At 38.3% G+C, this 26,643-nt stretch overlaps 1 protein-coding gene and 1 long non-coding RNA gene across 13 annotated transcripts in view; one reads left to right on the top strand and one right to left on the bottom strand.

Moving 5' to 3' along the window:
* SHLD2 (shieldin complex subunit 2) overlaps window positions 1–26,643 on the bottom strand; it is a 77,495-nt gene that overhangs the window by 15,679 nt on the left and 35,173 nt on the right. For 8 of the 11 annotated variants that reach the window (XR_007410189.1, XM_025434142.3, XM_049109094.1 and 5 more), the window contains 5 exons: window positions 16,677–16,782; window positions 14,799–16,319; window positions 10,778–10,885; window positions 1,942–2,136; window positions 1,645–1,779 (listed from right to left, as the gene is read on the bottom strand). Coding sequence is in view for 10 of the 11 variants with exons in the window: in XM_025434142.3 (XP_025289927.1) it covers window positions 1,645–1,779; window positions 1,942–2,136; window positions 10,778–10,885; window positions 14,799–16,314 (1,954 nt within the window). In the remaining variant the exon portion in view is untranslated. Of the gene's footprint in view, window positions 1–1,644; window positions 1,780–1,941; window positions 2,137–10,777; window positions 10,886–14,798; window positions 16,320–16,676; window positions 16,912–23,043; window positions 23,065–26,643 lie in introns of those variants that run through there. The other 3 variants (XM_035715440.2, XM_049109093.1, XM_049109095.1) reach the window with 3 other exon arrangements.
* Window positions 1,283–26,177, top strand: LOC112651186 (uncharacterized). 2 transcript variants are annotated; one of them, XR_003130660.3, is made up of 3 exons: window positions 1,283–1,391; window positions 9,297–9,404; window positions 25,813–26,177. It is a non-coding gene; the product is annotated as an uncharacterized LOC112651186 (long non-coding RNA). The 2 variants fall into 2 exon arrangements; XR_003130659.3 differs by lacking the exon at window positions 25,813–26,177 and adding an exon at window positions 16,211–16,454.

Below are 26,643 nucleotides of genomic sequence, written 5' to 3'. Positions count from 1 at the left end.
TGAATAGCTTATTTTATGCACCCAGTTATTCCTAAGAAGTGTACAGTATGAAGTCTACCTTCATCAGGACCTAAACTGTGATCAGAGCTCACTACAAAGCCCCATGCCTATTTCAAAAGAATGTGAATTTGGGATTTCTTGTAATTCTCCCCCAAAACATCAACTCTGATCAACAGTATTCAATGATGACTATGTGATGTTCACTTCTGATTATATCACCTAAATGTGAGTTTGTTACCCTTAGAACAAGTAAAACCAGTGCCCAATATGGACGTTAATGCCACAAGAAATACTAAACGAATGGATAAAATGCCAACAGTTTCTGAAAGTAGAATCACTTACTTAGATGATCCTTCAAATTGGTACTTTTGAAAAGAACAATTTTGAGGTATTGAGGTGGATATCAAAACTTAAAAATGATGGTTATAAGTCAAGTATGCTGAAGGAATGAATGAACAAAAAACAACTCTATCTTAATTCCTGGTTTCACAAATTTTCAGTATTAACCTAAATACCACAGAATTATCCGGAGACAGCTATAATGACTCTTCTACTAGCTAAATAACTACTACTTTTAGAAGAACATTCATGTTAAGCATGGAGCAATCTGCTCTGCTACAAGCTCCATCACAAATGGAGTAACACTGTTGACCTACATTTTTGTTTCACATGCACTAGACTCATGTCCCCAGCTATGATATAGTGGTCAACTGACACATGTTTGTCAGATTTCTCAACTGAACAAATATTTACTATTGTTTGATCCTAACATAAAAGTCAAAAGTCAGACTTATCTCAAAGCCTGGTTAGAGGCTATTAATGATTAAGGGAGAGAATGTGACAGATCATATGCTTAGATAACTATTTTGTAGGGAGAAGTTCGGGAAGAGACATTAACTCTTTCAAGGAAAACAGAATGAGTCACACACTTAACCTCTGGATTAATTCAGCAGGATAAAATAACTCATAAGCCACTAGTTAAACCATCTCTGACTATTTACAACGAAAGGATCTCACAATATCAAAATGAAGATATTATATGGTTTTATTGAAACATCAATGCCATTTAATTAAATTTATCATAAATTATTAGTAACTCATGCTTTAAGGAAAAATGTAATCATGGGTCATATTTTAAACATAAGCATGCTACAGATGGCTAATAGTCCACACTTTTAAAACAACTGGTATAAAAACCTGGAACACACTAATTTATGAAACAGGAACATTGCGACTTGAAAGGGTTAATGCAGCTCCCCTAACATCTGCCTTATAACCAGAGAGAAGTTTATCCATCAGAGTACTCTGGCTGAATAAAAATTGTAGAAGCTTCTCCAGATTTCAATTTTTAAAGAACGTTTCCAGAAGGAGATAAGATCTTCACTGAAAAGGTAAAGTAGTATACCTGGGAATAAATGGAAGCTTTTCTTTGCCACTATTAATTGTAGAGCACTTTTTAGATCACTAAATTGCTTACATGAGATGTAAAATCATAAGAAATCTGAGGAAGAACATTCAGTTATGATCGCCTACTATTTCAAATGTAGCCTATCTTCTTCTCTTAAGATGTTCTTCATCTTAGGCTCTTAAGCATTAATCATTTACCTAACTATAAATAGGTTAAATCCTTTTTGGTATATTTACCTTTTTTCCTTTGAAGTTGAGGGTACCAGGCTGCTCCAGGACCCCATAATACAAGCACATAATGTTGACCTTGGACCTGTTCCACTGTTAACATAACTTTCTTTTGCTTCTGTCCTCTATAACTGTATAGTGCCTCTGGAAAAGAAATATTTCAGCTAGCATTACTTAATCACACAGAACACCATACTTTAATGTCTGATGATAAATAATAGTAATAACCAAATAATATACTATCAAAGTCTTGTATCTTAATTATTTTATAATCTAAAATTAAGAAGGTGCCCCCCAAATATTTACCTGTCAGTACAGTGATATCAACGACTCTTAGTACTGCATGGACTAGTATGTCTGGCTGCAGCCGCTCCAATTCTACAAATTCTATGCTGTTCATTTTCTGAGGCTGCCTCTGAGGAAGATCTCTGAGATAGGAATGTTCGGAAGACACATATGCCAGTAAGTCTTGAAGTACAACACCATTAACTATACCGGAATCTAAGAAAGAAAAAACATACCTGTGTATGAAAGATGGCAAAACTCTACCTTCCTAACAACACAATATTTTCTTAGAAATGTATTTTATGTTGTAAAGTGTGATTAAAAGTAAAACATGCTTTCATTTCTAAAAATATTAACTTTTTCTTAAATGTTTAGGTGCAAAAATATGCTTGATATTTTTAACCAAGGGAATTAGAATTATTCACTGTCTCCAAAACAACCTGCCCAGCTCCCTTCTCTATTTTGTTAATGATAGCATTTTTCTATGAATTTTGGTGATTTTCTATGAATTTCAGTATTTCGGTGATTTCTTTGACTCCTCCACTACCCTGTTACACCCAGTTGTTTCCCTAACCCCTGCAGTCTGATTTGCTCTGGTCTCCCCCGACATCCCAACCGCTACTGTTCTTCCCCAAGACTCTTATGTTTCTCATCTGAAATACTCTTATGGGTCACCTAACTGACTCTTTCCCTGAACAGGCGTGCCTCTTCCCCACTTCTAAGCCTCCATCCTCACCATTATCACTGGCTGCAATGCTGTCATCCTCTCTGCCTCTCCAAATACAACACAGAAAAGCAATCACTATAGAGAGGCTCCTAGTAACTTCTTCCCCCAGGGCTTTTATCTCCAGCTCTCATTTGGCATTCAAGCGTGTGCTACATTGTAAGATTTCTCTTTTTTAAAAAAAGATCTTATTTATTTATTCATGAGAGACACACAGAGAGAGGCAGAGACACAGGCAGAGGGAGAAGCAGGCTCCCTGCAGGGAGCCCGACGTGGGACTTGGTCCCAGGACCCCGGGGTCACAACCTGAGCCGAAGGCAGACGCTCAACCACTGAGCCATCCAGGTGCCCCTGTAATATTTCTCTTGATTGTTAAATCAGATGTTTAGTTCTTTGGTCATTATATAATTTAAATATTTTCCTTTATTTTTTAATTATTTGTTTCAAATTTTTCTCATTTTTTGAGCTATACTTTACATACAATAAAATGCATAATTTTAAATGTACAGATTGATGAGGTTTGCTGATTAAATTTTAAATTCCCTGAAGGAAAAGGAAGTATATTTGAATATACAGTAGACTGTTGACCAAAATAAGATCCTAGCAAAAAGCACTTATGTACTTTTATAGAAGGTTGGGTCTATCTGCTGATTTCAGTAGGAATGAAACAAATGATTCTTCTTTCCTTCTCCCATTAATATTCTCATCCTAATGTATTTCTTGCACTAAAGCCTCATTATTCATTCACTTATCAGGAGACCATCCACTATGAGCCAGGCATTATGTCAGGTGCTAGGGATACAAAGAGGTATCTTGTCACGATACCCACACTGAAGGAATTATCGACCTCGAGATAGTCAATAACAAACACTGGGCTGAGGGGGTGAGAGATACATGTAAGCCCTCCTAAGAACACACAAAACCACCGCCTAGCCAAGTTGGAAGAGTCTTTATTGAAGGAGTATTTTAGCTGGGTTTTGGAAAAAATGTCCTAGAGTTTTCTAGGTAGTAGATGAAGGAGGGGGTATATTTCCAGGTAAAGAAAAAAGGGATCTGTATTCCTTTATATACTATAGATGCTTCTGGTAGTCTGATGAAGCATATGAATCCATCATCAGAATAATATTTTTAACAGCCTTATTGAGATATAATTCACATACATAAAATTCACCCTTTTAATGTGTATCATTTGGGGCATCTGGATGGCTCAGTCGGTAGAGCACACAACTCTAAATCTCAAGGTAGTGAGTTCAAACCCCATGTTGGGTGTGGAGCCTGTTTTTAAAAAAAATTTTTTTAATTAAAAAAAGATAGGGGATCCCTGGGTGGCTCAGCGGTTAGCGCCTGCCTTTGGCCCAGGGCGCGATCCTGGAGTCCCGGGATCGAGTCCCACATCAGCCTCCCGGCATGGAGCCTGCTTCTCCCTCCTCCTGTGTCTCTCTCTCTCTCTCTCTCTCTCTCTCTCTATCATAAAAAATAAATAAATCTTTAAAAAAAATTAAAAAAGATAATGAAGTGTATGATTTGTTTTTTTTTTAGTATTTCACAATGTTGTTCAACTATTGCCATCATCTAATTTTATAACATTTTCATTACAAAATCATATTTTGCAATACATAAAATAAGATTGCAAAACCAACCACATGGAAATAGAGCAATCATGTGCCTCATTAGTACATTTGATAACAAAATATAATAGGGTATGTAACAATTACCATAATTTCAAACCAGTGACAGGCATAAATTATATTCAAGTTATTGGGATGCCCGGGTGGCTCAGTGGTTGAGCATCTGCCTTTGGCCCAGGGGCGTGACCCCGGGGTCCTGAGATCGAGTCCTGAATTGGGCTCCCTGCATGGAGCCTGCTTCTCCCTCTGCCTGTGTCTCTGCCTCTCTGTCTCTCATGAGTAAATAAATATTTTTAAAAAAATATATTTGTTATCTTTGACAATTATGTGATATGGTGGCCAAGACACAGGCACTGCTGCTACTACTGTGCATTGTTGATGCACGATGGAAGCAGATGCTCGTATTCAGTTAGCTGTTGGAGAAAATAGAGATGTGATGCCTTCCCATCCACGTTCATGGACCCTTTAATGGGAGGAATCAATTTTCACAGACAAGAGTAGGAGGAACATTTAGGAGGCTAGCAGCCCCCAGCGGGAGACAATGAGTGCTAGAAACCAGGCGAGACTGTGGAAAGGGGTGTCAGACCTGTGAAAATAGTTTAGAGGTGGAACCCAAGGGACAGTGAGATGGAGAGGATACAGAAAAGATGAAAGATGGCATCAAGATTCCTTACGCAGCTGAGCGCACGGATGAAAATAAATAATAAATGCTTGAAGGTTTTTAGAACCTGAAATCTATTCTAGTTAAGACTACTCCATTGGTCAATGACTTCTATGAAGCAACGGTGATTATCACTGACAAAGGCAAGGAGCATAAGAGGAGAACAGATGGCGGGAAAGAGCAATGAGAGCAAGAGAGGAAGCGAGAAGACCCATTCGATTACAGCAAAACCCAGTTCCAAGCAGCTTTGACCGTGGCTCCAATTCGTCCACCAGACATCCTGATCCCTCTTTTGCAATATTCCAGCACGTGTGGAATCAAAATTCAGATGGGTTCAGATTCTGACTCTGTCAACAATGAGTTCTGTGAACTTGTACATGACTTCTCCGGGCTTCATTCTTTGTCTGCAACGTGGAGTTTTTTGGGGAAAATACAAAGATCTCTGATAGCAAATTATTTATCCCTGCTTTATCAGACAGAAGCACGGGATTACTTAGATTCCATCTAAAACAGTCTACTTCACAAAAACATTGTATTAACCTTTTTTTTTTTGTATTAACCTTTGATTTATACATTTAACTTAATCATTTCAATTTAATAATATTTAAGATAACTTTATGTCCTATCAAATTATCAGGACTAGGTTTGTAAAATACATAACACCTCACCATAATGAGGAAAGAGCAGAAGTCTTTTCCAAAAACACAACATATTGATCGGAGGTAAGAATGTTCTCCTGAATTGTAGCCACTTGCAAACACAAAAACAAAAACCTAACTAAATTGATGTATCCTTTCAGAAGAAAAACAATTACAGTATTCTCAAAGTATCAAGTATTTAGTATTCCCCTAAATCAAACAAAAAAGACTATACTTTAGCTACCAACCTGTGTAAAACAGGGCAATATAAATGTTAAGTATAAAAACAAAGAATTTAAAGTAACCTTCAAAGCTTCTCTAATTTGGGACACCTGGCGTGGCTCAGCGGTTTAGCACCTGCCTTCGGCCCAGGCTGTGGTCCCGGGTCTCGGGATCGAGTCCCCCATCGGGCTCCCTACATGGAGCCTGCTTCTCCCTCTGCCTGTGTCTCTGCCTCTCTCTGTCTCTCATGAGTAAATAAAGTCTTTAAGAAAATTAGCCTTTAAATACGTTGAATATTACTTACAACTCATTTAGCTCTATAGAAATAGGCTCTCCCAGATGTGGCAATACTTCAAATACTCATAATAAAACATCATTACACTTACATCTTTTCAAATGAGAAATTGCCTTTTCCATTTTGTTGCTTCCAGTTTCCAGGTAGTTGCTAACCCATGCCCCCCCCCACCCCCCCCACCCCCCGGGAAGCACTTCCAGTAACCAGACCGCAGCACTCACGCCATCCCTTCGTCCTGGGCCTTGCAGAATCCAGTCCACACACTGCTTTCAACAGTTACTGAGGTTTATCTTGTCTTCCCCCCACCCTCCTGTGTAATTATTTTATTGTAATAAAATAGTAATACAGTTGGGTTCATTTGTCAGTGTTGATGTTCCCTTTGAGCTGCCCCCTCCACTACATTTTAGTTGGTTTTGATGGTTTTACAGTGGGGATGGGAAGCATCACTGTGAATCAAGGCCACACAAAGAGACCCACTCAGAGAAGTGTTACTCCCTCCCTTCAATGTTACCCTATTTCCATTCCCTCCTTCCTTCTGTCCTTTTCCTACCCATTCTCTGCAGGTAACTAGTTTCTTTGGTTTGTTTTTTTCTTTCCTGCATTTTTTTTTTTTTTCACAAATGAGGAGATACACATATATCTTATTCCTCCCCTCCTTCTTACACTAAAGATGGCATACTAGGTTTACTTTGTTGAGCTTTGTGTTTTTCACATAGCAGTATGTCCTGGAAGTCACTTCCTACCAGTTCAGAGCTCCTTTTCATTCTTTGTCACGGCTGCAGAGTACTTCACTGCAGGAATATACCACCACCTGATCAGTCACTCTGCTACGTAGGGGCGTTCTGATTTTTCCCAGGGTCTGGCAATTACAAGCACTGCCCTGAATAACGTTGTGCGTGTGTATTTTCTCATTGTTGTATCTTCAGGACAGACTCCTACAAGTAGGCTGGCTGGGCTGAAAGCTGACTAGATAGGTCATCCTGTTAGAGCGCCAAATAGCCCTCCAAGAGAACTGAGGCAATTCTCATGCCCGCCAGCAACGTACAAGAGGGCCTGCTTCCCCGCAGCCTAATCAACCGCATAGGCCGCCATATTTTTTAATTTTTGCCAATCAGATAGTGGGAAATGAGATCTCTGTGTAGCTTTCATTTGAAAGTCTCATGTCTTTTTCCCATTTTCCTATCAGTCCTTTGTCATCACTCAATTTGTAGGAGTTCTCTATATATTAGGAATATCAGCCTTTTGTCTAAAGCATATGTTGCAAATATTCTAAGTTGCCAGTTTTCTTTTGACCTTGTTTATGGTGCTATTGCTCGGGCAAAATTGTATTTTTCTATAGTCAAATTTATCAGTTTTTTTTTTTTTTTTTTTTTACTGTTTCTAGATTCTGAGTAATAGCAAGTTTTCCCTACACCAAAATAATAGAGAAATTCATCCGTGTCTCCATCTAGCAGTTAATGGTTTTACTTTTTATATTTAGATTCTTAATCCATTTGAAATATATCCTTTTATCTTGTGTGAGATACTGTTCTAATTTTGTCTTCTTTCTAAATGACTATCTGGTTGCCTCACCACCATTGATTAAAAAGTTAACCTTTACCTCAGTGACCTCAGATAACATCTTTGTCATATACTAAATTATATGTATACGGGCCTAATTATGATCTTCCTATTCCACTGGTCTATTTGTCTATTTATGCACCAGAATCACATCGTTTTAATTATAGAGGCTTTACAGTTTAAAGCCTGTCTGGTGAGCGTGGTCACTCGTATGCTTACTTTTTCAATGTTTTCCTAGCTATTCTTGCATGTTTGTTTTTCCATATGAACATTAGTATCAAGTTGTAGATGCCATACCACAACTTCCTAATATTTTTATTAAGATGGCATTGAATTTATAAATTAACCTGTGAAGAACTTTACCATTATAATGTTGAGTCATCTTATCCATGAAAAGGGAATGATGGGTTTCCATTTGTTCATGTCCTTATTCTTTCTGGAGTGGTTACAATTTTTTCCTTATATAGGTTTTGCAAATTTCTTGTTAAATTTATTCAGAAGTACTTTCCTTATTGCTTTTGCAAATGAGTTTTTCCCTACACTTATGCCCTCTGTTTAGTGTTTGTATGTATGAAGGCTATTGTGTTTTTAATTTCATCTTTGACTCCCTGGAATTTTTCAGATTTATCAAAGCATTTGTGCATATAGTTTTTACTCTTCTTCACCCATTCAGATACCTCTTCTTATCTAGTTGTACTGGTTGGTAACTCTGTATATTGATGACAAGTAGCAGAGAAAGTGGACATCCTCATCTTGTTCCTTACCTTGATTTCAGTGGAAATGCCTCTAGTGTTTCTCCATTAAATAAGATACTGACATTAGGACTAAATACATCTATTTTATCAACACAGTACCAATTGTATTGTAACACTGTATTAATACTGCATTTATTGATACTGAATAAGAAAGTATCCCTCAATTCTCATTTCCTGGAGCACTTTTTATGGTAAGTGAGTGTTAAATTTCTCAACATCTATGCAGATAATCATATAATATTTTCTTTAGATTTATTAATATGATATTCAATATTCATGAATCCTCTAACATTGAATATACCTTTCCATTTCTGGAAAAAAATCTCACTTGATCATTATTTCTTTAATGTGGTGCTAGATTGTGTTTACTAATTTTTTTAGACTTTTTATTTAGACTTCATGCATCATATCTCATGTATAAAACTGGTCTGCATTTTTATTTGTAATGACTTTATTTGGTTTAAGGGTCAGTGTTATATTTGCTTTCTAAACGGAATTAGGAAGTTTCCTTCTTCAATACTATGGAATAATTTTTAGAGCATTGGAACCATCCGGTCTCTGATGGTATGGGTAGAGTACTCCTGTGAAACTGTCTAGGCCTGGCAGCTTTTTTGTACATTAGTTCTTTAATAATTGTTTCTATTTCTTCTATAGAAACTGCTAAACTATATCTGTCTAAACTATATCTCAAATCCACCTATTTCTCATTATTTCTACTGGCTACCCATTACCACTCAGCCTCAACTACTATAATAACTTCCTAACTCCCTGATTCTGCTCAGCCCTTCACAACCAGATCTATGGTATTCTCCATCTTTCAGAGCATTCGTCCTCACCCGCAAATATTATATTTGCATGTCTGTTTAGTTTCTACCTTGTCTGTCCTCCCGCAGGAACACCAGCACCATGACGGCCAGCACCAGGCGGACGCTGTTCACCACTGTACCCCCAGTGCACAGAAGTGCCTCAAACAACGTCAACACTTAATACGTATCAACTGGGTAAGTGAAGAAGAACTCCACTTTAGGTATTTTCCGAGAATATGTCAGTGCTGATTTCCAGCTGACCAGCTTCCCTAGAACAGAGGGAAATCTCACCCCTTCCCAAACACCACACTTCTTTTTTGCTTACCCTGCCTTTCTTTGAGAATTCTTATTATTCATGGGTTGGAATTCCATGCTGTATCTTCCATATGTGCCTTACAACTTTCTTGTTATTCTAAAGAATCTCTTCCTTAATCAGTGTCTTTCTATATACCAATAGCTATTTTTCTGCGACACCATTTCACTATTCTATCAAATCTATTCTGCTTATTTCTTCTCCTGTTAATACTACTATATGGTTATTTTGTATTGCATACAGTTTCAATGCCCCATGTTCATTCTCTCATTTAATCCTCATAGCAACCCTATGAGCTACACATATGTATTTTACTTCCCATTTCACAGATGGTACAGTGAGGTTAATTAAGTACCTTTGCTGAAAGACATAGACTGTGGAAGTGGTAGGGCCAGGATTCAAATCCTACTCTATTTGACTAGCAGGTTATACTGTCTCCCTTATTGTGTTTTGTTTTTTATTTCTGGGAGGAAAAGACAGCAGCTGGGCTCTACTCTGAATAGCTTATTTTAAGAAGAGAAATGGATGTCAGAGAAGGAGAGTAGTCTTGCCTCGCAGTGGTGGACTGAAAAACAATGATACGGACCACAACTGTCTGACTGCAAGGCCCATGCTTTTCTCATTAGCTCAAGGGTTCCTAACCACAGGCTGGGAAATCCTACAGAAGAACTTCAGAGATCCTTGGAACCATCTGGAATTATATGCAAAATTTTGTGCTTAGCTCCCTAAGTCCGTTTTTCTGCAGAAATGGCCCATAGCTTCTCAAAGAGAACTATGCCTCCCTAAAAGGCTAAGGACCATGGTTCTTATGTGGACTCTAAGAAAAGTATGAAAATGGAACCTGAACCCCAATATTTCTCAAAATACTTATGATTTACAATGCACAAGTTTATTTTTACAAATTCTATTTTTTTTTAAAGATTTTATTTATTTATTCATGAGTGACACAGAGAGGCAGAGACACAGGCAGAGGGAGAAGCAGACTTCCTGTAGGGAGCCTGATGTAGAACTTCTCTGAGGACCCCGGGATCATGCCCTGGGCCCTGGGCCCTGGGCCAAAGGCACACGCTCAACCACTGAGTCACTCAGGTGTCTCTATAAATTCTATTTTCATTCTTGCTAAAGAAAATAAACCAACACTGGCCAGCTAACCTATTTAGAAAACATTTTGTAAAACTGCCATTGTAATTCCATTTTCTAGTATGCGTATATACTTTAAATACTAAGAAATTATCATATTTAAAATGTGTCTTACAATCTTCAGGCTGGACAGATGAGTAACTCCCAAGATTTAATAACTGACTGGTAAATGTTGATTGTAGTATTGTCTCACCAACCCAATGATCTTCGTGAACAGTAACATCTAGAAAAGAGAAAAAAAAGTTCTGATTATGTCATAAATTCCTTCACGTTGTAGTTAACTTAGCAATTGTAGCAAGATATTATCCATGTCTCTCACATGCCAGGCAAAAAAACTTCACAAGGGTTAAATGATCTGCCTAAAGACACAAAATAGTCAAATAGCAATAACAAAATTGCTTCTGTATATTTGAGCAGTATCAGTATGGAAGCTCACTGCTCCACAAAGAATGGTTTAATGGCTTTGTTTACATAAAAGAAATGTTGTAATGTCTATTTTGAGAAATTAAAAGGAAATCATTTAGAGCCAGGAAGCAAAGCAATGGTTCCAAAGCAGTAGTGCCTAGGAGAGTAATATTTAGTATGCATTTATCTCTTCTGCTATAAACACATAAGAATATAATATAAGGCATTCTTAAGGGAATTCGATTAATTTTTTTCCCCCTCAAAAACATGGTAATCTTCATCTCTAGATGTTAAAAGTGAAAGATTCTGGAAATTAAGGAATACTTTCCAATAGGAAAAGGAGAGTTGTATGAACTGAGATGCACTACAGAAGAATCAGAGAGTGGAACTAAATATACTAACAGGTAGAAACAATTCCAAGTAGAGCAAAAACTGTTAAGTTAGAGACAGAGACAGATGGACCCCAGGCAGGATATAAGCAGTGTAAAAATTGCTAGAGGTATACAGATATCCTAACAGCAGCAAATTTTTGAGATAGTAAGAAAGAAAAACAAGGATGCACAAATTCCAAGTACTTAGTTCCAAATTTTTACCCAAACCATACCCAAATAGTTGTAATTTGTTAGTTCAATGGAATTAGCCAGGTCAGTTTAAATGTAAAGTCATCCTGAATTTCCACCTCTCCCTCCCCACCCTTCTGACTACCTCTTGAGTTTCCCCACAGCCCTGCCAATACTGTTTTACACTATACATTCCTCTCTCTCCTAGCAGGTCCCCTTCCCACCTCGAATCCATTTCCCCAGTGCTAGTGATTTCTCAAGAAAATTAATGTGATCCATTTACTTGTTTAAGAAACACTCAGCGGCTCCCCACTGCCTGGCCAGGAAGAGCTAGCATAGCATTCTAGACTCCTCATAATCTGACCATCAGGATGCCTGCTCATCAGAACAAATTTCAAGGAGAGACTTTGGAAATCTAGGTTGTAAAACCTTTGTTCAGGTGAGTGACTTGCTAATCACTGGTGATAGGGTGGAGTAGAATTCACGGTCCAGCCTTTGCCTCCAGGCTCTCCCGATTCTCACTCACTGATATGTCCCAGAGTGTCTCCTATTTGTTCTTGAAAACCTGTAGTTTTCCAGTTAAGTGCCGCCAGGTCCTCTTCAAACTCTGGCCAGACAGTCCTCCCTTACAGCACTTCTCCCTTCTATTGCTCCAAGTATGATGGCAAAATGTCAAGTATATCCCTGAACATCATGTGATCTGGAATATATCTGGGCAGAAAGATGTTCAATTCTGGGGTGTATATCAGTAGATAGTATGAGATATCCCATGTAGAGATATAAGAATCTACAATTGCATGCTGTTAATTAAAATGGAATTTCATCCATAAATTCCTATGTAAATGTAATTTCAGAACTAGACAATGGAAAAGTATAGATTTCTCTTTTTTCCATGAAGTTTCCATCTGTCACACAAAAACAAAGGAAACTTATTCAGAAATTGGTGAACTAGGGGCAGCCTGGGTGGCTCAGTGGTTTAGCCCCTGCCTTCGGCCCAGGGCCTGATCCTGGAAACCTGGGATCGAGTCCCACATCGGGCTCCCTGCATGGAGCCTGCTTCTCCCTCTGCCTGTGTCTCTGCCCCTCTCTCTCTCTTTCTCATGAATAAATAAATAAAATCTTTAAAAAGAAGGAAGGAAGGAAGGAAGGAAGGAAGGAAGGAAGGAAGGAAGGAAGGAAGGAAGGAAGGAAGGAAGGAGAAGAAAGAAAGAAAGAAAGAAAGAAAGAAAGAAAGAAAGAAAGAAAGAAATAAGAAAGAAAGAAAAGAAATGAACTAGATAGAGAAAGAAAGAAAGAAAGAAAGAAAGAAAGAAAGAAAGAAAGAAAGAAAAGAAAAGAAAAGAAGTGAACTAGATAGATTTTTTTACCAAGGAAATAAGGCAAAACAGAAAAAAACTGATTTTTTAAAAAAGATGCTCATCAAAATAATCTAAATACCCTATAACAGAAAAATGGCTAAGTAAAGCAGTAAGTCACATGATAAAAGGTTACCTAGTTGCTAACAACTGCATGGACACTAGGAAAAAACACAGGGATGGCAGGTTTGAGTTTCCACCTGTCAGGTAAAGTCCTCCTGTGAGGCTCACACAATGACAATAACCATGGTCCTGGGCCTGGTTCTCTCCTGATAGTCTGGGAATCTGATTTTGTCAGCACCCCAAAAATAGATTTCAGTTCTGCAACATAAGCTCACATTAAACAAGTTAATGAGACAAACAAACAAAAAACAGAACACAATTATTTAAATTTACAACGAGGCACTGATTGCCACAGAAACATTTGCAGCAGAGTCTCATGTAGGCGGTCTTATACCTGGGAAGCCAGATCGTAAGCAAAGGGCTGCCCGGTGGGCACTGAATCAGAATAGAGGGAGCTAGATGAACTGACTTTCCAACAAATAAGACATGGTCAGTGGGCGGGGACTGCGCTGTGCTGTGATTGTCGGCTACAATCCCACACACCTCTCTATGAGAAGCTGCCCCTGACAATCTTACCTACACACCGAAGGTGTTCTAGACAAGGCCTTTGTTCCCCCAGCAAACCACTTGGTAGGAACCACCAGTGACTGCCTTATGTTTTCTTTTTCTAAGCTTCTAAGGCCCACCCACCCTTTTTTTTTACCACATTCTTTCTTTAGATATGTTATTGAGCTTAATCAGCTTCCTCCCGCCTGGGACTCCTTAAAATGACTAGAATCTCTGTTCTAATACACTGTGTATTTATTTTCAATTAATGAAGAACATGTACAAAAAAAAAAAAAAAGTTAGATGTCTTAGGTCCGAAAAAGCAGCAGGATAAAAACTGTATGTTCTATTTATGATTACAACTGTATAGTAAAAATATGGGTTCTGGAGTCTAGGTTGAAATCCTGGCTTTGCCAGTTCCTAGATGTGTGAAACTGGGTTTACTGCTTTACTTTTCTGGATCTCCATTTCCTCAAAGTGAAAAATGGGGGCTAATGATCAGTACCTTCTTCACAAAGCTATTGTAATGAACTGATATACATGTAAAGTTTAAAACAGGGTTGGACACAAAGTAAGTTCCCAATAAATACCAACTAATTATATATGTATGTATACACATTTTAAGGAGCAGAGGGAAGATAACTGGAAGGTAACACTCCAAAACTCTACTGGTGGTGTTATGAGGTTGGTTTAATATCAGCAGTTTTCCCTTTCCATATATATTATTAAAATATGATTTTAATAATTAAAAACACAATAGAAAGTCTCTATTGGTCCCCTCAACAAGAATGTGATGTGTACAGCATTATCAGGGATTAAGTAGTAGAAACCCTGTCCTTTCATCCTAAGACTGCTAATATAGCTCAGGAAAACACTTAAAAAATAAGACATCCGTAGACAAAACCTAAGAAAACAAATAGCCTGATGATATGACCTGAGTGCTGACACAGTGAATGAAGGGGAGGAGCAGCCAGGGAAGGCTTCTCAAAGGTGAGTGGAAAGAAGGGACAGAACCAAGAAGGCTAGAGCAAAGGCCCAGAAATGGCAGGGACACGGGATATGGAGCGGTGGTAATTAGGAGACCAACCAGGATACTGGAAAGGGATGGATCATGCTGGCTCCCACATAGGCACACAGTAAAAAGGCTTAGAGTGCAAGGGGGAGAAGCCTACAGCTTCAAACTGGCACTAACCCGTGATGACCTTACCTGTGAGCAAAATTATATCTCCGGGAAACACTGTAAGTGCCCAAAATGCTGCAGTCCTCCACAGAGAGACCTTCTTCTTAATTCCTGACTGGTCAGTTACCGCAATTGTTGCTAAAGGCACTTTACAGCCAGAATTTGGTCCAGATTTTATATTTATTTCTTTCACATGGCATGGAGATAATACCATGACTAAACAATTATACTTCCGACTTTTAGAATCACAATTTTTTATTAAAGATGTTTTTTTAATGCCCCCAAACTTCCCATCTCTCTGGTTCTCTGCTGTAGTAGGATCTCCTGCATTGGAAACCAACTTAATTTTCTTGAATGGTTGGAGGACTCTGGGCAGAGTTTTGGAATGGCCCAACTTCTCTTCAGGGATCCAACTTCTTTTAACAGAACTTTTGTGGAAGGTATTGAGTTGGGAACACAGCATTCCTGAGCCATATGGCTCAATGCATACATCACTGGGTGGCAGTTCATCTTTAAAATTGAAAAGCTCTTGAGATCCTGTATTTTCTTCAAGACCTTTATCAGGTTTCATGTGAGTGTCACTACTTTTTGTTTCAGGACAAACAGGACTAAAGAGTTCAAGGGAATGTGCTTGGTTTTGTCCACTTTCATATCCTCCTGCAGAGTCATCATTAGGCTGAATCAAATTATCTTCAATTATTCTTATTTCCCTGTGACTTGCCTTTGGTTCGCTCTCCATGTTTACAGTCCCTTTATTTATAGAGTTCTGTCCTTTAGACTTCCTTTGAGATAAAAAAGCAACCTGGCTGGAAGTCATTATACTAAGAAATTCAGTATCAGTAGATATTTTAAGGTCTGTGACCTTTCTAACAGCTTCAGACCTTGGCTTATCTTCTGTCTCCAAGGAAGAGAACTCTGGACGCTGGTTTTGTACCTCATGATGCTCTGTTGGTACATACTTCGTCCCAACAGCTCCTGGCCCTACATTAATCTGTTCTGTACTAGAGACCAAATCTAGTTTAGCTGTACACTTATGATCTAACTGAAAGAAGTTTTTTTGAAAGTTTTGGCCAAATGTATTTGACTGATCTTTATGCTGTTCGTCTGTAATTTTCTTATCTTCGCTGAAAAGCTTTTGATACTTTTCGTCTTCAGTTAAATGCTGAGCCTTGCCCTTAAATCCACATATTTGCACATCGGAGCTAGTTGTATCACTCACCCCCGAAGGGGGACTCTTCTCAGATTTTACGGTCTGTGTTTCAGAAATACAATGTATAAAGTCTTCTTTCACATGAACAGGTTCACTCATAGAATTTGTTGAAAAATGAGCATTAGGAAGATCTGGAGGGCCATTAGCTTTTAAGACTTGATAGTCTTCAAGAGTTTCATCCCTCAGATGTAAAGAGTGTTGATTGTATGACAGCTGAATTTTTTTCCAGGGGTTCTCAGTAGACATTAAAGAAGTTCGTTCCTGTGATACTGTCATGTTCAATGGACCAACTGGAGCACCCCAAAAAATGTGGACCTGAGATCTTCCACTCATAGTTTCTGAAAAATATTAAAATGAATTTTTTCTCAGTAGATCTTTTATATATTAATATTAACTTAATAATATGCCAACAGCAAATGTAATATAAACTATGAATCAAAAAAATAATTAATAAAGGTTATATTGGTATTCCATTTAACTACAAAATTCATAAAAATATAAGAAATCATAAGAAAACAAGAGCCCCCAAAATCCTCATCTAAAGACTCTCTTCAATAAATTATATGAAATACTGAAAAAAAAAGACAAAAAAATAAAGCTAAGTATACTAACATCAAATGGCATTTAATAACATGTAAAGGACAAGTTAGTAGAGAAGGAAAAAGAAAGCATTTGTTTCATTGTACTATAGTCACCTTTAAATTTCCTGTTTTCTTTACTCTGTAGATTATTTCAGTAGCTTTGGGGCCTCCTTCCTTTAACTGTGAACCCAATTCCCAAGACCAAAATAGAAGGCTTGAACTGGAAGGGAGAGAAAATACAAAACTGAGAGTTGAGGTTCTCTTCAAAATGTAGAAGTGATTGTGTCATCTGTGCTCACGCCAATCTGTGAGCACAACTAGGAACTGCTTCTGTATTTTAAAATCTTCTCTGCAATACAAATAAAAAAATTAAGAGTAGTCATTTTGTAATACATGGATCAAAGAAATTCGTTGTGATTTAAACTTTTTGTCATTAACTATGGTGCCTGATATAAGTACACCTAAGTAAGCATCATATTTACTGAAGCTAAAAATGAGGAATCGTACCACTATTTACTTCATTATTACTGACTTTCAAAAGGAATTTATGAAATAGATCTGGCCCTAGAGCTTGCTAAGAACTTTTTCACAGTGCTGCAGGGTCAAAAAGACAGATAAAGTTCTCGGCCTGAACAAAAAGGAGAGGAAAATAGTGAATGTAAACTAATACTTTAAAAATAATGTACTAAATCCTACAGACTATAAACAGGAAATGACCATCTGCTGGAGAAGAGAGCTGCTGGGGAAGGCAAGCGCTGTGGCTGAGAGCATTTAAACAAAACAAACAGTGTCTGTAAAAAGCAGAGTTAAGCAAAACCATGGCACAACTAAGGGCTTTTGATCAGAGTACAGGGTCCTTTGTAAAAAGGTAAGGTTTCAAATCATAAAAAGTCCATATGGAAGTACAAGGAGTCTAGAAGTACACAGAAAGGAGGAACCAGCAAGAAATGACAACTGTAATCTCCAGTCCTTCTTATCATCCTTGAGGATTTGCTCATTGTCACCTTTCCAAATCTAATAATCTATCCGACTATAATTCTTGTGATTCCAGTATCAGTGTGGATGATCCTTCCAATTCCCTGGCTTCTTGGCTCCTTGACCTTCTCTCCTCCTTTGATTATATTTCTCCACCTTACCCCAGTTACCTATTCTTATAGTCACATACCCTCCCCATTATCAGTAACTGCATACTTTCCTAAATTCAATTTTAAGCTTATTAGTTTCTACCATTTTTCTACTTACTCCCTCTAAATGCACTACTCCAGCAATTCTTTCAACATACAGGACCTACAACTAATCGTAGGGACCACATTTTTACAGCTTCATTCTTCACTTCCCTCCTTAACCAGCTTAGATCCTGTGGGCCAAGGTTAAAATCACTCTACCATACACCACTAATTCCACTGCTCTCCTCACTAAGGTATCTGCCCAGCTGAACTCAACCACTGGTTGAATCACCACCTACCCTGCAGTAGCCCAATGGCTACAAGTAACTAGAAAAAAAAATACACTTTCATCTGAAAACAAATCTCATTTTAAGTTCATGACCACTAACCTCCAGGTGATACCCAGCAATCATCTCTCCCTGTCCACTCGCTAAGTTAACTCTTCCATGCCTCTTCATTTTTAAATCTCCAGCCTCTCTTCCTTGATCCTGGAGTACAGCTGGTGACCATGTTACCCTTTCCACTTACAACCTCTTAGCAACATACCTACCAACCCACCTTGTCGTATTATACACTGTGCCCACCTTCCTGTCACTATGGATGAACTGTCCATGCTTCCCTGCAAGGCCATGTCTTCCTTACTTACATATTAGGTCTTATTCCCTTTTTCTTCCTCAGGTTCCAACAATTCTCCCCTTCTCTCCTACGTGATTGATTTTTCTCTCTGTACTGGAGCATTCCATCAACATACAAACATGCTGTTATTTTTTTCTCATGTTGTTACTCAGCTCCTTTGCCCCTCCAACCATTCTGCTCCTCTCTGCAGCAAAATTCCTTGAAAAAATTGTCTATGCTCCTTCTCCCATTTTCTCTTAAACCCACTCTTGTGGAGCTTTGGTCCCAACCACTCCACTGAAATAGCATATTCCAAGGTCCCCAGGAGCTTCCACACTGCCATGATAAGTCAATTCTCCATTTTCAGCTTACACAGCCTATCAGCAGCATTTGACACTGCTGACCTTGCCGTCCTTCTTAAACCCTCTATCATCTGCTTTAGGGATACTACACCTTCTTGATTCTCATTCCACGTGGTACTGCCTCACCACGTGCTCTCTCTCGGGCTCCTCTGCTAGCTCCTCATCTCCAGAACTCTGTGCTCAACAACCTGTCCTTGAGTCTCTAAGCTCACTCCTTAGGTGACTTCACTCGGTCTCAATACCTTCTCTGCGCTAATGACTATCACCCATCACAACCTCTCCTCTGAACTCCTGACTCCTTAACCAACTGTCTACTTACTCTTCATTACCACAAAATGTCTAATAGGCAGCTGTACAGAAAAGAGTTAACACAGCAGGCCTCAGACTACTGTCCTTAAAAAGGCTGGCTTGCAAGGTGAGCCTGGGCTGGCATCTAGGAATTTAGATTCCAGGAGGATTCCCACCATTCCTTGATAAGAGTGGCTCACCCTGCCTAACCTATCTATGTAAACAATGTTATGATGAACACTTGCTTTCCTTCTGAGAGGCTGGGACTTTGGTATGTTATACAGATGATAGGTATGTGACCAGAACTCCTTAGAGAAATGGCTGATTTCAGGTCTGGAGCAAGAAATGTATAAGGTGAACCAGAAACATCATACCAGAAAGTAAGAAATCTATCAAAAACTTCTAGGATGGTGTCAAAAGAACCCAGAAGCCAGCTTAAAGAGGTTCCCACTGGCCAAAGTTGAACAATCTGAGCATCATTTAGAATGATTATTATAATCATTTGGAACACACCAAATACGTTTAAACCCAGGAGTTCATAAAGATAACTAAAACAAACTCACTTAGTGATCACCTTGGGAGGACATTAGTGACTAAGCAATTGTTTTTGCTTTGTTTTGTTTTGTTTTTAGCAATTGTTTTTAAAAGCTGGTGAATGACGGGAAAGAAACTCTATCTTGTCTTTCTTTACTAAACAGTATCTCAAGATGACCAACTATTGGAAGAGAAAAATCTCTCTTTACAGAGGTATCATGATGTTAAAAAAAAAAAAAAAAAAGAGGGGCACCTAAGTGGCTCAGTCGGTTAGGTGTCTGCGGCTCAGGTCACGATGCCAGGGTCTTCAGATAGAGCCCTGCGTCAGGCTCCCTGCCGAGCTTCTCCCTCTCCTCCCTGTTTGTGCTCTTCTATCTTGGTCTCTCTCTCTCTCTCTTGCTCTCTCAAATAAATAAATAAAATCTAAAAATAAATAAATAAATAAAATCCTTAAAAAAGAAAAAAGGATGATCATGGGAGACTTTTTAAGCAAAAGAAGTTTAGAACCTAAAAGTCCATAAAGAGGAGAATGGAATATTCATCATGGGATATTCAGAAACAGATATGGCAGCAAAAAGAAGTAACCGAGAGTTATTTGTCAACATGGATACATCTTACAAATACAAGTCCCAATGCTGGGTTTGAACTTATGGCCCTGAGAGCAAGACCTGAACTGAGATCGACAATCAGACACTCAACTGACTGAGTCAACCAGGTGCTTCACAAATACAATTTTAAATGAAAGAAACAATTTGAAGAATATATAACTTTGGGTATCAATATATTGAATTTTTTATATTTTTATAATTTGAGCATAGTTGACACACAGTGTTACATTAGTTTCAGGTGTACAACTTAGTGATTCCTATTCGACAAGTTTATACATTATGCTATGTATACATAGCATATATGTCCCTTAAGGGGAGGAATGGAGAAATAGGTAAAGAGTACACAAAGGGCCTGAACTGTGCTGAACATGTTTGGTTCTCCTTATATTGTTCATATATACTTTATAATATAAAAAAAAATCCTAGGAAGAAAAACATTGAGAATGTCATTAAGGATGATTCTTAATTTTTTTCTATATTTTAAAAAGTTTTATTGTGATGAATAATGAATATGGATTATTTTTGTAATAACCCAAATCTTTTTTGCTTGGTAATTCAGGCTTTTCTTTCACAACCCCCAACTGAATATGATGGTCCAATAGCTGTAGAACAATGGACCTAAACCTAACCTTGCACAGCAAGAGCTGAGCACAATGACGGCAGTTAGTGATGCGCAAGCAGCTAAAACAAAGACAGACTGCAATTTTCAAGGTTTATAATGGTGAATTACTAGTATGGAAACAAATTCGTGGTAAGTTTAGGTGTCAAGTTTTGAGGACGAGGCCTCCCTAAGTACTGTAACGACATACCTCACCCTATCTAATCCTCATAGAAGAACTCACATAAGGCCTAACAGGCGCAGCGGGTCAATCAGCATTTTACCACTTATGTCACTTCAGATTGGCCACCAGGGGGCCCCCGAACAGCAGAGCCAAACCCCCGAGGTCAGAGGGGCAGTCAAATCAAGCACCAGAGGACTAAACCAGGCTGACAGGCAGGTGACAGTACTTATATTTAAATCAAATGCATAAAATTACTATGATAATGACCAGCCCTCTCTCAAATCTCTGGGTTTCTCTCCAATGGTTTCTTCCCTTTAATCTCAAATCTTTAAAAAACAAAACAAAACAAAACAAAACAAGCTTATATCTTTCTTTGTTCTTCCTGTTTATTCTTCAACTCACTTAAATATGGCTCTTACTCCACATTTTGCTATCACACTCTTTCCTACGAAAACCAATGCCCTTTTACAGCCAAATCCAAAGGTCAGTTTTCGATCTTGATCTTACTGCCATTTGACACTTTATAAATCCCTCTTTCCTGAAGCATTCTTTTTTGATTCGGTGAGAGCATCAGTTTGGAATTACTTTGTGCTTAAGAGACAGATAACTGTTGGTTTATTCATTTAATAATTCACATAACAAATACTTAGTGCTATTTGCTGGCATTATGCTAGGTAATGGGAAGTCAGTGATAACAACAAGGAGCTTTAAGGAGCTTAGAGTCTAATGGGAGCAATAAAATGACAATTATAAAATAGTAATATTGAGCTGCCACAGGATTAAATGCAGGGTGTCCCTAGAAGGCAGGAGGTGATGGCAACCAACCAAAGTAGAAAACTGCCGATTATCTGAATTTTTCATAGACTCTTTGGACTACAGTTAGTAACAAAAATTTTGAAACTAAATTTAAATAAAATCTGAAAAAAAGGAGTGCGATACAGCCCCCAAGTCCCCTCCCCCCCATCTCCCCAGCACAGGAGCCAGAAAAGCAGCTTTGGCTGGCTGGCCCAAGAGACACACAAGCTACAAGTAATCTCCAGAACGTTTACAGAGAATATAAGACACTCACTGCTTCTGTGTCCTCACTTAGCCTCTTCTCCTAAATGCCCTGCAATCAGACTTCTATTTCTTACCTCTGTTAAGACAACGTGAAGTTCAAATTGTCAAATAGGTACTCACAGTACTGGGCTACCCTAACTGTAAAACTCTTTCTCCCTCGTTTCTGGAAGGCTGTGCGTTCAACCATTTTTTTTTTTCTACGTCCTTGGTTCTTCTTTCTTTCTTCTTAGATCATCTCTTCTTTTGACTCCACACAACCCTGCAGATTTTCACTAATCTCATTCATTTAACTATTGAATATCCAATTATGCTTTACCAATCTATACTTAACCAACCACCCTAATGTCAGACACACTTCTAGTCTCACTATGTTTGATACAATCATAGTAGATAAAAAAGCAATATTCTATTTATCCTCTTTATTGAAGGCAAAATCTGACTAAATGACCCTGGATCTAAATGGATTACACAGTTCTTGGGCTCAATTCTAGTAAGGTTTACAGTTACAAGGCCATGAGGCCATAGGTCCTCAATTTTCAGAGCCCTGTGTGCCCTCTAGATAGAGGAAGATGGGGAAGCACACAGGGTGACACAGAGTATCTTGAGAGTTCAGAGAAGATCTCCCAGGACAAGAGATGTCTGAAATCAATTAGTTCTATAAAACACAAGGTTATCTGTCCCTAATTGTTATTTCTGTATGCCTTTACTTGTCTAAATATACACCTCTAAGTGTATATTTAAGTGTGGAACTTCCCACCCATACATCAAAAAATGGACAAGAAAGTATGGTCCTGTTAATTCAAAAAAGAGGAATTTTCTTAAAGGTCTTTATATCTATGGCTGCTGCTATGAAATCCTGTAACTGACAGAGGAGTTGTGAACGTATGAACAGGGAAATAGGATGTGGTGAGGACAGGGGGAAACAAAACATTTATCAAAGCAAATACACAGACTGCAAAGTTAAGTTATTGACAAGTGATAAATTGCAATGATTCTAGGATATGTTTTGAGTGAACTCAGAGGGTTAAAGCTCATTAAGATACCAGATGAAACTTGCAAGTACATACCCATTACCGTAGTTAATAATTAGCCAATTTCTCAATCTGCAGAAGGCCACTTCAGTCAGAAAGACCAATACAACCATAATCCTTTATCTTTAGAGTGGTCAGAGTCTGATGAATGGGTCAAAGATTTATAAAAACAGGATGAACTGTATCAGCAAGTTTTGTCTTGCAGAACACTGCAACTAAAAATGCTTATTACAAAATATATGTGGTTAAAAGAGAGTGCCTTCTCTGCCTTCTTACGAACCTATAAAACTCACTGTTATAATGCCTTTCCATGTCTATTTTACCCAAAACACTAAGCATCATAAAGTTATTCAATAGCATTAAATGACAAAATGAAGAGGCAAGATAGGGTTGTAAATGAGAAGCATGGGTTTCAGGGTAGGATAGATATGGGTTCCAACTCTACCGCTTACTAAAAATGTGAACTTGAAATTGTCGAAGCTAGGTGATAATTACCTGGGGCTCATCATTATTATTCTTGCTACTTTTGTAGATATTTTAAAACATCCGTAATAAAAAGTTAAGTTTCTTTACCCGTCAAGTGAGAATTATGTTTATCTGTCAATTGAGAATAACATCAGTCCCGTCTTACAGTGTTGTGAGATGGGCACACAGTACTCACTCAATAAATGTGAGTTTCAAACCTTGGAAACTCTACACACAACTTGGTAAGACAAACAAAAAAACCAACCCATTATATTTCCTCCAAGGTTTTGTTTTTTTATGTGTATTTTTACATAGTTGCAACCATAAAATTGAAATAATTTTATATTCTGCTTCAGTGGTTTTACAGGGCCACCCTTTTATGTCAATCTGTAATCTTCCTAATCATTTTTAACACTCACTTAATACTTTAATGATGACTCTAATTTAGTTAACCATTACTCTCCAATTCATTAATTTGTTTCTAACTTGTCATTATTATAGCCCTTGCTGCAATAAATGGTTTGGGGCATTCAACATTACTTTTCAATTATTTTCTGGTGGTAAACTCCCAGGTATGAGATTATTGGGTCAAAGACATGTCCATTCTTACGGCTCTTAATATGTATTATCATGTTGTTTGGAAAGGAACTGAACAGTTTATAACACTACAAACAATAGCTAAGAGTTCCAGCTTGATACCAATTTGTTAGCATCCGAAAAAAATAATTTTACTAGTAAGGGTACTGAGCTACTTTGCTGCTGTTTCATTTGCATTTCCCTAGATATGTCCAAACAGGAAAAAAAAATAGTGAATTTTAAATTACATTTGGATGAATATCCTTAATATATAAGGAGTATGCAAGCATGTGCATACATGGGCATGCAAAGTAATAAAAAAAATGGGGGAAGAAGCCAAGCAGGTATATATAGCACTGAAAAAATATATGCTTAAAAACAAATAAAACGTGTACTCCTAATAACCTGAAAAAAATTTATAAATTAGTGAGAAAAGATTTCTACCTATCAAACTATCAAAGATTCATTTAAAAGTTACAAGGGTGCAGGGAAATGACTTCTACCCAAAGAGTTTTAAATTTGTAAAGCCTGTCTGGGGGATGATATGGCAATGTATGTCAAAAGTCTTAAAATTCTGCATCCCTTTGGCCCTTACAATTACACTCCTAAGTTTAACCTAAAGGAAAAAAACCTCATATACACTCTCACTGACTTAGCTACAAAGATATTCATAACAGTAGTGTATAAAATGTTAAAAAAGAAACTGAGGACAATGTGCATCTATTGAGGTCTGTGGAGTAAGTGATGGCATAGCCATACAAAGGCAAACTATATAGCCACTAAAAATCATGAAGATAGGGCACCTGGGGGCTTAGTTGGTTAAGCATCTGCTTTGGGCTCAGGTCACGATCCCCGGGTCCTGGGATGGAGCCCACACTGGGCTCCCTGCTCAGTGGGGAACCTGCTTCTCCCTCTGCCCCTCTTACTGCTCATGCTCTCTTTGTCTCTCAAATAATAAATAGAATATTTTTAAAAATCATGAAGACATAGAACATATAAAAAATTTCCTCAATATATAACAGGGAAACTAGAGAAAATTGCATATGGAAAGACTGTATTTTATATTTTAAAATATAAAAATTCAGTATTCAGTTTACCACTATTTACCTTGAAGTTAGAAACCATTTCCCAGGATCCCTGGGTGGCGCAGTGGTTTAGCGCCTGTCTTTGGCCCAGGGCGCGATCCTGGAGACCCGGGATTGAGTCCCACATCGGGCTCCCAGTGCATGGAGCCTGCTTCTCCCTCTGCCTATGTCTCTGCCTCTCTCTCTCTCTCTCTCCCTCGCTCTGTGACTATCATAAATAAATAAAAATTAAAAAAAAAACCATTTCCCTTCCTATGTAAGAAAAAAATGTGTTCTCCATGGTAACTGATACAAGTGGTGGCGAAAAAGTAATAGCTCTTTTATGCTTTAGCCTCATTTAATCAGTCCAATCTGTCATTTTCCGTCATTGTGCTAAGAAGTGACGTGGAGTACTAATAACCTACGTATTATATACATTTGCACTGAATTCTACTCTAAAGAATCACCAAGAGCTACTAAATGCTAGTACCTGAATTTCCCATTTAAAATGACAGAACAGTGCCACACTTTATGTGACCTATGAAAGGATAAAAGATACAGTATTTGTCCTAAAAACAAAAGCAATTGGAGTTTAAAGCTATTACTTTTTCTTGTAGCTAAACTAACAGCTACTAAAAACAAACCCGGGAGCAGACAATTGAGTCCTTAAATCACCTTGCATAACCTTGATTTCTTTTAGGACACTCTGGTTTTCACGTGAGGAATGTCTTCCTGGGGCTGCGGCCACCTGACGTGGGGCAGGCAGTGAGCCTGCAGTACGCTGGGAATGTCCTTCCCACGCTCTGTTCCAGCATGGGCCTTTCTTCCAGTGAGGTCCAAGCCTTTAAACAGGAAGCGAACCTTAATCTACCTGCTTTTTTACCATCAGAAGATAGTGACCAGGCACTTGGATTTGCCCAGAAGAGTCTTATTTTAAACGTGCTATCCTGGTGGCCTGGTCAGTAGGGTTCCCTCTCCACTCTTCCAATGTCCCGGTGCAGAGACGTTATATAGTCACCGAGTTAAGAACCACACAGATACATGAATAAATGTTCTATTAGTGAAGAGTGTGCCTCTTACTACATTTCGTCAGAAACATTATAATAATAGGGACAATTTAAGGGGGATCCCTGGGTGGTTCAGCGGTTTAGTGCCTGCCTCTGGCCCAGGGTGTGATCCAGGAGTCCTGGGATTGAGTCCCACGTCAGGGTCCCTGCATGGAGCCTGCTTCTCCCTCTGCCTGTGTCTCTGCCTCTCTCTGTGTCTATGTCTCTCATGAATAAATAAATAAAATCTTAAAAAAAAATACGGACAATTTAAGGGAGAAAGGAAACAACCTGTTCAGTTTTCCTGTACATTTTTTAAAAAGATTTTTCATTTATTTATTTTGAGCAGCACATGAGCAGGGAGGAGCAGCAGAGGGAAAAGACGAAGCAGACTCCCCGCTGAGCAGGGCGCTGACTTGGGGCTTAATCCCAGAACTTTTGAGATTCTGCCCTGAGTCAAAAGCAGATGCTTAATGGAGTGAGCC

Source organism: Canis lupus, chromosome 4 (genome assembly GCF_003254725.2).
Source record: "Canis lupus dingo isolate Sandy chromosome 4, ASM325472v2, whole genome shotgun sequence".
Lineage (NCBI taxonomy): Eukaryota > Metazoa > Chordata > Mammalia > Carnivora > Canidae > Canis > Canis lupus.
This window is presented reverse-complemented; position numbering and strand designations above follow the sequence as displayed.